At 36.9% G+C, this 12,685-nt stretch overlaps 3 protein-coding genes across 4 annotated transcripts in view; all 3 read left to right on the forward strand.

Moving 5' to 3' along the window:
* Positions 1–2,798, forward strand: part of galns (galactosamine (N-acetyl)-6-sulfatase) — a 21,105-nt gene extending 18,307 nt beyond the window's left edge. For both annotated transcript variants that reach the window (XM_044351608.1, XM_044351598.1), the window contains 2 exons: positions 161–278; positions 2,209–2,798. In XM_044351608.1, the coding sequence (XP_044207543.1) occupies positions 161–278; positions 2,209–2,295 (205 nt within the window). In that variant the 3' untranslated portion in view covers positions 2,296–2,798. The remainder of the gene's footprint in view (positions 1–160; positions 279–2,208) is intronic.
* A 493-nt stretch (positions 2,799–3,291) lies between these two features.
* Positions 3,292–4,943, forward strand: LOC122982402 (proteolipid protein 2). Its single transcript, XM_044351673.1, has 4 exons — positions 3,292–3,434; positions 3,938–4,093; positions 4,191–4,286; positions 4,520–4,943. Exons 1-4 carry the CDS (start codon positions 3,345–3,347, stop codon positions 4,637–4,639), a joined length of 462 nt encoding a protein of 153 aa, XP_044207608.1. The 5' UTR covers positions 3,292–3,344; the 3' UTR covers positions 4,640–4,943.
* Positions 4,944–4,989: 46 nt separating this feature from the next.
* Positions 4,990–12,547, forward strand: cmtm3 (CKLF-like MARVEL transmembrane domain containing 3). Its single transcript, XM_044351660.1, has 5 exons — positions 4,990–5,336; positions 9,011–9,166; positions 9,267–9,362; positions 9,524–9,641; positions 10,570–12,547. The coding sequence occupies exons 1-5, from the start codon at positions 5,220–5,222 to the stop codon at positions 10,596–10,598; spliced, it is 516 nt and encodes a 171-aa protein (XP_044207595.1). The 5' UTR covers positions 4,990–5,219; the 3' UTR covers positions 10,599–12,547.
* Positions 12,548–12,685: the final 138 nt, after the last annotated feature.

Below are 12,685 nucleotides of genomic sequence, written 5' to 3' on the forward strand. Positions count from 1 at the left end.
ACATCTGAGTATGACATGTTGGGCTCTCTTTTTTTACCGTTTTTTGACATTTCATCGAGTAAATGAATATTTGATTTATCAAAAACCTAATTAGCATATAATGAAACTTGACTAATCATAAGTTCCTGCCCTGCTGACCCTGTGTTTTGTGTATTTACAGTGTTTTGACAAAGGAGTACCAAGATGTTCTGAGCAGGATCTCTCCAGTTGTGGAGCTGCATAAGAAGACTCTGGTTCCCGGCATCCCCCAGCTCAACATGTGTGATTTAGCTGTGATGGTAAGATTTACATAATATAAATAAATATGTCTTTTACCTCCTTGATTCTCTTTATTGGTCAATTTGAAAAAAAATCTCTTTTTCCCACAACATCCAGAGGCAGTTGACCAAAGCCAGGTTCAGTTTTCACAGCAGATACTATATGTTCCTTTTGGCTCAGCAGCTGTCAGAACCAGACAAGTGTAAATAATGCTTTGCACCTTATCTCTCTGCTCTCTCCTTCACACCAGCACAGACTGATAGATATATCAGATAATAAGGGAAATTGATAAAGCATTTATAAAAGAATTGAGAATCAATAAAAGTCTCTGAATAGAGAAGCTTTTCTCTGGTTTCATCTGCTTTCAATCTGCAAAGAGCCTGCAGCTTATTTACCACAATTATTTACTTTACACCAGAATGAATATCATGTTGGATGAAACCATAAACCATCAACCCAATCTGAACTTTTTCTCTTTGTCTGTGCTATGCTTTTGTGACAAAATGACCTATTGGGGAATATTAAAAGCAGCTGGATTGAGTTGTGGCTTTGTCTCTTGAAGCTCCAGAGACAGTTAACTACTCCGCTGTGGATTCATTTGTGTCATAGCACTGCCCCCTTGTGGTGGATGAAATGAACACAATTTCTAGTGTGGTGTCGAATAAATCATGTTTGTGTGCTGTCCTGTAACTGAATGTCCAGTGTCATGCTAATGTGGATCTATTGACCTTTCTTTATCTCAAACAAGCCATTCTCTATTGGCACCATTATTCACATATTTGATGGGGGGAAAAAAATGCAGTTTCATGAACACTTTCCATTGTTGTTTGTGATGGAGGTAACTAAAATTGATTTCTATTCTAAAGCTTTAAAATATCATGACAACATATTTGAAAACAAAATCCCAATCATGTGCCCCTAAATTATTATTCCAATATAGTAAACCTTTTCCTGTGATAAATCTAAACCTAATGGGCCAACATTTATTTAATGGCACAGGATACACATAATTGCCACACTAGAGGATTGGAAAAGGACTAGGCACAAAGGACACAGGAGAGAAAACAGTACCATAAACATGACAGGACACAAACATGATCTTACTCTTTCCCCCCACTGGCAAACATCTAGATTCTTACAAGAGCATTTATATTTTTTAACCTTTATTTATTCAGGGAAGTTTCACTGAGAGGAAGCTTCTGTTTTGCAGGAACGCCCTGATAACATTCACACATTCATATGCATTCACACCTAAAAGCTGCCCAGTACAACCATGGTCTGATCTGCCGACCACTGAGCAGCTCCACTGGAGTAGTTAAGGTTCACTTTCCCCACCCAGAATTATCCTGCCAGTCTGGAGAATGAAACGATGACCTTCCACCCACAAGCTTTAGGCCACCACTGCTCAAATAATATAATAGATCTTCCTTTTTAAATAAATACTATCTTTAAAGTCCTCCTCCAGTGAAAAAATGTGTTTGTCTTTTTATTCCTTCAACTGGAGGTTTGAGCTTCACTGTGCAGAATGATGTATGTGCAGAGTTTGACACTAGAAGGCTGTTTTCACATTCTTTTGCTGAAAGTGGAACGTGTCTCTGTGCTCACCTAAAATGCATGATTTGTGGAGCCAGTCGTGGTCCAATATGCAAGTGTGATGTGAAAACTTGAATCCTCCAATGCTCATACACTAGGAATGGACTTTTCAGTGAAGAAGGAGACATCTTACATCCAGCACATAAATTTTCAAACTAAAAAAATATTTGCATATTCATGGGATTTGGATTTTTCAATAAGGGAGAAGGAATAGATCTCTTTTTAAGGAGGTATTTGAACCTTTTTGTGGAAAAACCATAAGAGACACAAAGAAGAATATTTTTTTTATATGTCATCAAACATGTCTGGAAGGGATATTTAATATGTGCTTACTATGGTGACTGCTTTCTGTTACAGAACTGGGCCCCTGCAGGCTGCGAGAAGTTAGGAAAGTGTCTCAAAGTGCCAAAATCTATGCCCTGGAAGTGTGACTGGCCACACTAAGAGCAAAACCGCTGAGCCAGACACGAAGATGAGGAAGTAAAACCTGAAGATGTGCCTTTCTACGGATCAACAAACAACCTTATTATTTAAAGAAAAATGTTTTTAATTATTTGTAAAATAATTATGCACAATGCTGAAGAGATGGACATGGAGTACAACCAAGGGAATTTCAGTATGTTGTATCACAACATTACACTGATTATGCAATATTTTTTTTATTTTAATGCATTTTAAACTGTGATTTTGATGAGCTGTTTTCTGGAAACACACACTCCGTGGTTGGTTGGTTGGTTGGTGGTTTAAGTCATGACTCATTTAAGTGATGTTGAGCAATTAGTGAAATGCTTATTTTTGGTCAGATCTAATGTTATAGATTATATAGATTGATTTTTTTTTTGGATTCATTCTGGTTAAGTGGATAAATTCTGTATATTTTCTACATATACTTAATGTTGTAATTACACTGCAAGAAATGTGTTTTATAATAAAAGGGATTTTTATTATGTTGTATCAAGACTGTTTTGGTACTGTTATAAATAAAGCAATTAATATGGGTACTGTACAAACACAGCTGCGTGCATTATGTGCTCACACACACAAACACATATAGGGAAATATTTTGTTATGAAAAAATGTTTTGTGGCTCTGCTCATGTGGCTTAAAATACCTGACATGTAGTTTCACTATGAGGTCAGTGGTACTTTTTAAAACATCCAACAATGTATAGTTGTTCAACTTAACACACACAAAAAAACAAAGTGCTTCAAGTGTTTTCCAAACAAAATTAAACAAACTTCTTCCATTACTAGCAGGTCCCTGATGGAGATCATTCTTCATTCATTCTTCAGCTTTGAGTATATTTTCTTATAAAAGTCAGAGCATTATATAAATGTCCTATTTTGCTTTTTCAGTCATGCAGAAGTAACCGCTGGTGTAAAAATATTGCATATATTCTTACTAACTGTTATTTCCTTTACAGCTTAAAGGAAATTGCATGTTTCAGGAAACAGACAGCGTGAGCCGTCTTCTGCAAATGAACCTCCACCATCATGTCAGAGGATCAAAATATAACAACGACCATGGACGTGGACACTGCTTTTCTCAAATCGAAGAGAGGCATCCTGAAACTAGCAGAGATGGTGAGACATTTGTATATTAATAAAAGTTTTTTGCAGCAGATGTACACTGAAACAGAGAATACGTGTACACATTAGAAAGGGGAACAGATATATGAAGCAAGAGCAGGAAAGACACAAAGCTCGTCTGACATATTTTAGTAAACCATGTTTCTAAAACTAGTTTGTTGATAACATGACCCACATTAACATGCCGAGAGCAATTTAGATGCTTTAGCAAAAGAGCGTTTGGAAAAATGGTTTGAAAATGTGACATGGAAAATCAGGGTTGGTTCAGGGTCAGATTGCTTAGTTCCTCTTTCTCAAGAAAAAACTGTCATGTGCACCACAAAAGAATGCCATGACTGATGTGCTGCACTCTACTGGAAGATTAGTGAAAAATCACAAGTCATGGTATTAAAATTCAAGCATTTTTATTATTTCAATGTATGTTGTTTTATGTATGACTTATATTTTGTTGCCATAAGAATGAATCAGTGTATTGTGTCTGTTTATTTCTGCTTTAGGTGACTCTGTTTGTGGCGTTCGTGTGTTTTGCCACAGCATCCAGATCAGAGCACATTGCAGCCACGTTCATAGAGTTGCTGATCACTTCATTTCTGCTGTTACTGTACCTGCTCAAACTCAACAAGAAGTTTACTCTCTTCTTTTGGCCTCTCGTTGTGGGTGAAGTGTTATTCCTTGTGAGAACTGAATATTATAACTACGTGTGGCATTTAATAAGTTAATAAAACTTAATCTGGTTTCTCTTCTCTTCAGGATGCTTTCAATTCAGTTTTTGCAGCAGTCTACTTTCTCGTCTTGAGTATTATTGCCTTGAGAACATATGCTTTCACAGGCACACTGGTTGGAGGGGTGAGAAATATATTTTTATTCTATAATTGCAATCTCACATCTCATTGCATGGGCGAAATTTGACACAAGGATTTTAGTTTTGCCCTACAATAAAATACACTTTCCACTTTATTTGTGTACATGTGCTGGATACACACACCAACACACATTCACACACACACACACACACACACACACACAGGAACCCAGATGTGTTGACATGTTGCATTTATTCTGTGATTTGTTATTTGCAGATAATTGGTTTCTTGTCAGCTGGGCTGCTGACTGTGGACACCTACACAATTTTCAAGAACATCACATTCAACAAGCCAAGAAATGAAACCCAGAATCAAGTCAGTCAAGACATGACATGAAAAAAAAAAAATTAAAAATGCAGCATTCTGTGAGAATTAACAAGATTGTTTTCTCTCACGTGCTCTGAAATATCAATAACTTACTTGCTTGCTTATTGTAAAGCTTTGTTGCACAATGTTTCAAAAAGTGTGCACCAGTTCAAAGTTTTTGCCAGTTTTCACCATGTATAAGATTACAACTGTAATCCAGTCTAATGCTGTAACTTATAGCCTATTGTAATTTTTTGAAAAATATTTAAAATGTTTGTTAAATTGAAATAAATCTTGCTGAGACAACAAATAACAAAAAAAAGAAAGAAAGAAAAAAAAAGACTTTTTCTCTGCCCTCATGACATCATCAGTGGGGATATTTCCACTCCACTGGGTCAGTGCTGAGTTGTATAGCCTACAGCTGGGGGCATCGCATTTCACATCTGGAGAAAGCAGATGTTGCACTTTCTGGGAGCTCGCGCTGCGTTTCCGCGCTGTCATTGTTTCCGTTTCCACCTCCGAGAAGCCTCACGCCTCCACATATCTTTCTGTTTTGCCCTGAATCTGGTACGTTACGTGTAGTTTGAGGAGTTAATTTTTCTTTTCAACAATGGGGGACATCGAGGCTCCCAACGCGAACCAGCCGCGCCAGACTATCTTACTCTCCATTCTTCCCAGCAAAGAGTTCGCCTCTTCAAGGAAAGGAATGCTGCTTATTGCTGAAGTGGTAAGAAATGAGCAGAGGAATCACTTCTTAAACAAATGATACTGTTACTGAACCACTGCGTCGCCTAGTGCGCACAAAAGTCAAACCGCGCTGCGTTCTTGGGTACTTTTATCTGCAGTTTCCTAACAGTTATGGCAACTATTGCTTCAATGCACATGTAGAAATGACTTTAACAGACTGGTAAACTGTCATCTATAAAATAGGTCGGTCAGTGTTTCCGTCACAAGGTTTCCATTACTAAAGGGAGGAGCAGTAAGGGGTTATAGCAGCTATGGAGTGGCCTAAACTCCTAAAACTTGGAATAAACTTTTAAACTGGATAATGATACACAAAGAAGAGTCTCATTGTTGCCTGCATGACTCATCTGCGCTGTTATGCTATGTGTGCTTCTAAATAACGGTCTGAGCTTCTCTCAATCTCTGTGTTTGTGGATAATCAATTGAAAAAGCTAAAGCTCATAGAGAAGTTACTTTGGATTGACTGGGTGGATGTGGGGGGGTTACAGCATCAGGCATTTGTGGGAAGGGGTCTGTGTGACCCCTCACATTTATCTCATGTGCATTCAGGTCATGCTGGGCTGTGAGAGAGCAGTCATCTTCTACACAGTCACATCCTTCATTCTGTTGCCATAATATGAACTCACTCATACAATCCAGCCTCTTTACTGCCACTTCACTGTGTGACTGTCATCTTCACTCCTATGGCTAAAACTCTGCAGTATCAGACAACTAAAAAACCCCCTGGCCTCTGCTGACAGTAAAAAGCAGAAGTGAAGACTGATTTAAACTTTTGTAGTGTTGTAATGGTTTGAAAACTTTAGGACATTTGTGATAATGCCATAATCATAAAAAATAATTCACTGCTATGAAATAGAGCATGAACCTTCAAGGCAAAAATGAGTTCCTCACATAAAATGACATACTGTGTTTTAAATAGTTGTGGCTTTTTTTAGGCCATCGCAGATCATGAAATATGATGTGGCAAGATCCGGGTGCCTTATACCAACTCTGCTAAACAGATACTCTGCTGTGTGTATGTAGTACGAGTGTAAGGTAGCACAATAATAATTTACAGTGTGCATGCTTTTGATTGTTTATCTTTGGCATTTAAAAGGTCAATTCACCCAAATTATGCCAACACAGTGTCTCATTTACTAGTGGTATTGAACCATGCAGATTTTAGTTTTATTTGTCCAGGTTTTGAGTTATCCTTTTGCCTCCACCTTAATACAAATGATGTGAAGGAGGTTTTGTTTGTGGTGCTCACATCATTGTTGAATTGCATTTTTAAAAAATGCAATAGCAGTGTTTATTTACAGAAACAGTGTCCCTGTCACTCTGGAAAATCTACACAATGGATAAACTTCTCTATCTATGAATGTATGTGTCTGTAATGATTTTGATATATAGTGTGATTTAGTATTGTTTCTGGGAAGGAAATCAGGTGAGAAACTGTTCATACTGTAGATAAAATAATCAGAATCCATTGACTTTTGGCAAATGAAGTACATTAAATACCTTAGAAATAAAGGAACTTCATCACACTGATGCAAAAATGAATAAAGTTACCTAATGTTATCAAGTTGTATAATTGTAAGTGTAATTTTTCATAGCTGTCAGTGCCACAACCAAAATTTCATTCATCTCCATTGAATTTGAGCAGCGGCAGCTGTCAAAACCTGGGAAAAATAAACCTTTTCTTCTAGTAAAAAGTGTGAAACACTAATAAAGTTGGGCTAGTTTGAGTGCACTGTAGGTTTTAAGGTTTTAGCAAAGTAATATTACTTCTGCATACTTACAGTGTGTGATTTTTTTTTTTGTATTTTGCCACATCCAGTGTGTTTGTTTGTTTTCCTTGCTGTAGCTGGGAAGCTTTTCTTGTTGGAAAGTATCACTTTTATTGTCTTATTGATATGATTTAAAGCTCACAGATTGTGTAAAATCAGCCCACAGTCACTGAAGCTTCAAGAGAAAACACCCTGTAGCTTTGCCATTCTTGGAAGTATTAGTCAGACATTTATCCTGCTGAGCATGCATTATTGTACACAGTGTGTCAGACCACCGTGTCGTTCTCATTAGGATTCTACAGTGTCAGCCAGCAACAGACCCAATAAGGAAAATGAAATCATAGGTTATACACTTGCTGCAAGAAGCTTTCTTTTTAGAGTTTGAAATATGTTCAAAGTTGTTTCAAACAAGCTGTTAATGCATGGTGTGATAAATGTGTGCAAAGTATTCGTCCTCCATCGGTGGTAAAACTAAAAAAAAAAAAAAAAACAGTAAGGATTGTCAGACATCTTTGCACAGTAATGTACTGTGATCCCAGGAGATTTGGTGTTTCTGTAAGATTTGAAGCTCACATTTGCACTCAGAGCAAGTTTCACTACCTTTAATATTTGCTCCTTTGACTCATCGCCTACCTTTTAGGTGCAGCGGTTGAAAAACATGCTCTATCCTCCGTGATTTGACTTTGTTACGCAGTTATTCTTTACTCCAGAAGTTACAAACAACCGAGAAGTTCCTATGAATGTTACAGTGGATTCTCGCTCTCCAAACCATTAATAAGAAGGAAAACAATTAGCTCCATTGATGTGCACATCTAAGCCATCCAAAGCGTTTGAGTGCTTTGTCTTTGTTGCCAGATAATGTACAGTATAATGCTGCTGTGCTGTGATGAATGATCCCAACATCCCAGACTTTATTCTTCAAAAGCAAACATGCCGGAGGATCTACTCAGAACCTCAGAGAAAAGCTTTTAGTATAGTTTTACCTGTAGGCATTGTCTGATTACAGGGAGATCTTGTGGAGCTTTGACAGGATGCTGCTCAGTAGCACTATTTTTTTTTTTTTTTAAAGAACAGCAGCTGCAGCAGTTCGGGTTCAGAAAGGGGGAGTTCCCACCCTCAGGCCAGTGTAGGATGAATGACTGAGACAAAGACAAGATGGCCGGGCCTGTTTGAGATTACAGTGTCTGGACTTGCTTTCATTTGTCCAGCACTTCTAATGGAGAGCATAAAAGAAACAGGGAAGACGCTCTTTACTTGTATTGTAGATAACAGTTTTGGGGGTTTTGTTGCACACACACAGCACATTTTAACATCCTCTTTAATCATGATAGTTTTGTGTGTGTGGGTGTTTGCAATGTGTTTGTGTGGGTGAGAGAGAAACAGAGGAGGATTCACTGTAACAGTGTACAAGCCTGTGTTAATAAACAGTCTTTTAGCAGCTGTGTCTCCTCACAGGAAGTAGGCCTGAAGCTGTAATTGACACAGTCTTACAGCTGCAGGGCGGTGTAACATTATCTTGAAGGGAGAAGATCAAAGAAGATTCTACTTTATTTATCAATCAGATTAAAAATGTAGATTTGCCTTCAGCTTAAAGCAGCTCACTTAGACATAAATAGATACGCACTTCAATGCAAGAAAGGTGCAATACACATAAGTGCGTAGTAAAAAATAAATCATAAAGTAGATGAGGGGAAGGAGGCAGCAGGTATAAATAGATACAGGCAGGTGAGAAAAAGCTGCTCAATGTCTGTCACTAAAAAAAACCCAGATATCCTTAAGTTGCCTTTAACCACAGATGATTCTACTTCAGCCAAGGATTTTGTTTTAAATCTTTCATTAAACACATTAAGAACATTAAATTCTCTCTCTGTTTTAACTTCCTTTGCAGGCTTTGTCCTTCGTATCGTTTGTGTGTTTCGCTGCGTCTAAAGCAGCAGCCTTTGTGACAGTTCCCCTGCTGGAGTTCCTGGCTGCTCTCTTCTTGCTGTTTGCATACTCCACCAAGTTCAACGAGAGGTTTAAGGGCTTCCTCTGGCCTCTTATGGTGAGACAGTTGATATGAATGTGTTTACATGATGAGAAGAACTGTCATCCAATGTTTGTTTTTCCTCTAAATAATAGTGTTTCTTTCTCTTCTCTCAAAGGATTTCATGAGATGTGTGACGGCCTCCATCATCTTTTTTATCATTTCCATTATTGCAGTGTCCAAATATGCAGACGGTTCCTCCAAGGCAGCCGGGGTAACGTTGACTATCTGATTGAATCCTGTACCACCATCATTTATTACATAGTGTGCACACACAGATACACACGCACACTTAGCTGTTTTCCAATAACTTCAGTTCTTATTTCAACCTGCAGTTTTTCACTGTATTGATATCTAACGTCTGTCTCATCACAGGTATTCGGATTCATTGCCACCATCGTATTTGCTTTAGATTTTTATTTCATTTTTAATGAGCTGGCCAATTTTCTAAAGCAAGGAGGGGAGTCCAACGACGAGCCATCAAGACAGCAAGGTAATATACTGAGTGAAAATCTGTTATACTATATGGCCATATAAGATCATGTATATCAAATAATGTGCTGTTTACATATGGACATACTTTATATTAAAAACTCTTTATAAAATATGTACATACATATATTTCCATAAATATATACTGTATCTGACCCATATGATACTATAACAAACCTCCGTCCCTGTCTGAGGTTAAAGGGTCAGTTCACATTATAACAAATTTTGACCTAAACATTTGGGCTATATTTGTGTGCAGATGAAAATAAAATAGATTCAATAACTATAAAACTTGTTTGCGCTGAGGTAAGTTGTGTTTATGCTTTTCAAACACGAGGGCGCAAGTTACAGCCAAGACAGACCTCTTAAACATTTGAAAATCTCCTTTTATGTACACTTTTTTTTTTTCAAATTCAGCTTCTTTCACTCTGATATTAACTGCTGTACACAACTACAGCTGATGTTGTCTCTGGACAGGTTTGTTTCTGCTGAGTTTAAACATTTTCGGTGCTTCGAATGCCACAAATTCGATTCTGTCACCTCTGTTGCATTTGGGTGGTGGAACAAAACCTCAATAAATAAAATCTAAACTATCCACATGGCTTGATAACACTGAAGGGAGGTGCATATTCTTTTTGTGACATATAGGTGAACCGCTGCTTTAAACAACAAAGTTTAAAGTGTTGAAACAGCACTAGTGATGTAGTTTCATAAAAAACTAGCTCATTATTCTTTCTGCAATATCATAACCCAATCTCAGATAGCTTTATCCATCATGTACTGTCCTTGTTTAAAAGACGACCAAATGCATCATATTTTTTGCATTTGTCTTTAGACGGGTCTTTTCACTTATTTATTCACTGGTACACATAAAACCCACATTAAGAAGTATCACTCATTCTGATATCTGATGTGTTTTTGTCTTCTAGATGAATTTTCAGACTCTGATTCGGACTGAGACCACACTGACCCTCACCAGCGGATATGTCATACAAAATAATCCTATGCAGAAGACATGGCTGTAGCTGAACTGTCATCTGCATAGATCCGCAAGTGTTTCATTATGCCACAAGGTTACGTTAATACTGTAGAAATCACATTAAGGTCATATTGATTATTGGTTCATTAAGTGCGTTCATCTTCTAGAGCCAAACAGAGGGGGAACACATCCTCTTCAGTTATCCTTTTTGAATAAATGACTTCCGTTGGGCATCCAAGTGTAGAGAGGTATCTCACAGATTTATCATGTCAACAAATTCAGGAAACAAAATCTTTATGTTGTTTTTTAGCCACTAAACGTTCATTACAAATAGAATGATGTGAAAATAATACTAAAAAAAACCCCTATTTTCAATGCCCACCCTTATATCCAGTGTCTTTTTGGGAAAAATGTAAATTAAACGATCAACCTGACACTTAAACTATTATGAAGCTGTGAAACTTGTTTGGTCTTGTTATGCTGACTTTGTAGAAGCCGTTTCTACATTTGGAAGCATTTGTTTACTTCTGAAAGAATAACTAATATTGACTTTTGGGGAATGTGCCATGACCCTATCAACAGACATATTAAACTACAACACTAAATTAACGCACTTGGTGAATAAATGCTCTGGAGTACTCATAATGAGGTTATTAAATGGAAGTCCTCTTATTAAAAAAAAAAAAAAAAAAAAGACATGAGGCACATATAAGTAGGGCATCATCATCTTCATTTATCATTTCACAGTAGAACTATAAAACACATATGTACAGTATATAGAAGAACAGATTGGTTGCAGGTTGGCTGGTTACAACCTTTGCCTAACTGCCTTTATGCTTACAGGAGTGTATTTTTATAACGTGAGGATGATGTTTACTTATCGGCCTTTAAATATGACTTTTGTATCATCATGTGGTTGCGCTCCGCTGCATGATATCCAGACCTTTGCTGGTGGTTTATATGTCCCAAAATGTTTGTTTGAGAATTGTTGTGTGGATTGAAGTTATAGAAATGAAGATACGTTTCAAACTTATTCAGTTAACCTAAATATTGAGCCACTGCCCTACTGTTCGTCTACTGTATGTGCTTCTTCCAACCTGTGTGTCTGTGTGAATAATTGTGAATTGAAGCCACGTGATTCAGTATTATTTTCTTGAATTCTAAATGTCCTGTATGTGAATCATTGCTTTTTTATTTTTTTTATTTTGGTTGTGCATTCACTTTTTTTGTTTTCAATTTCTCCACTACTGAGAAATTAGAAGCACTAGAAAGCCACAGTGACTGTTTATAATGTAATACACACTGCACTACCAAAGTGTTGCGATGGTGTTGTAAATTAAAAATGGAAGACTGAAAATTGGCACCTGTGGCTTCTAATTTCCATGTTGAATTTCAACTTTTGTGTACCTAAAGGGTGTAAAAATATGATGAAAAAATACTTCCCAAAGTTGTGGCTATGATTAAACACTATTGTGCCTTTAATTGGCTAATTGTAATATTTTGTTACTTCAGTGGCTTCAAAACAGGCATCACCAAAACATCCCTTTTTCATAAACTGAGGAAAAAGTTTAAAGCTTTGTGATCATATGTTTTTCAAATAGATATTTTTAAATTTACTCCTATCCTAAGAAGTAGAAGGCATTTCTCAAACTATAAAGAAACGTTTAATCCTTCAGTGTGAAAAATTAAAAGAAATCAAATGTGGAGATACTGTACAAAGTTTTCACTGGACAGCAACGACACTCAGTCACACCCCCTTTGAAACGCATACACAATATGAAAAATAATCTTCCAGCCAGGATCAATTCAGCACCATTTTATAATTGAGGCCTCTTGCTGAACTGTTGTAAATTAAATATAGTTTGTTTTTTTACTGTTTTTCCCCTTTGTGCAACAGATGTTTGAATAAAAACTTGATCTGTTTTCAATCATGTCCAAATCACTTTATTTAAACTTTCACTATAAACTGATGTGAGGCTTATTAAGACTGTTTTAAATACAAAAATTCAGCTAAGTAGGGCTCCATGCTGTACATAACAGAACTTATTGTAATTATTAACACAACA

This window comes from Thunnus albacares, chromosome 1, assembly GCF_914725855.1.
Source record: "Thunnus albacares chromosome 1, fThuAlb1.1, whole genome shotgun sequence".
In the NCBI taxonomy this organism is placed as follows: domain Eukaryota; kingdom Metazoa; phylum Chordata; class Actinopteri; order Scombriformes; family Scombridae; genus Thunnus; species Thunnus albacares.

What these genes read in the sequence shown, in the direction of transcription:
- LOC122982402 (XM_044351673.1), top strand. Translation starts at nt 3,345, where the DNA reads ATGTCAGAGGATCAAAATATAACAACGACCATGGACGTGGACACTGCT. An exon ending in TCCTGAAACTAGCAGAGATG is followed by an intron (nt 3,435 to 3,937) that starts GTGAGACATTTG and finishes TTTCTGCTTTAG; the next exon opens with GTGACTCTGTTTGTGGCGTT. An exon ending in CAGGCACACTGGTTGGAGGG is followed by an intron (nt 4,287 to 4,519) that starts GTGAGAAATATA and finishes TGTTATTTGCAG; the next exon opens with ATAATTGGTTTCTTGTCAGC.
- cmtm3 (XM_044351660.1), top strand. Translation starts at nt 5,220, where the DNA reads ATGGGGGACATCGAGGCTCCCAACGCGAACCAGCCGCGCCAGACTATC. An exon ending in TGCTGCTTATTGCTGAAGTG is followed by an intron (nt 5,337 to 9,010) that starts GTAAGAAATGAG and finishes CTTCCTTTGCAG; the next exon opens with GCTTTGTCCTTCGTATCGTT. An exon ending in CGAGCCATCAAGACAGCAAG is followed by an intron (nt 9,642 to 10,569) that starts GTAATATACTGA and finishes TTTGTCTTCTAG; the next exon opens with ATGAATTTTCAGACTCTGAT.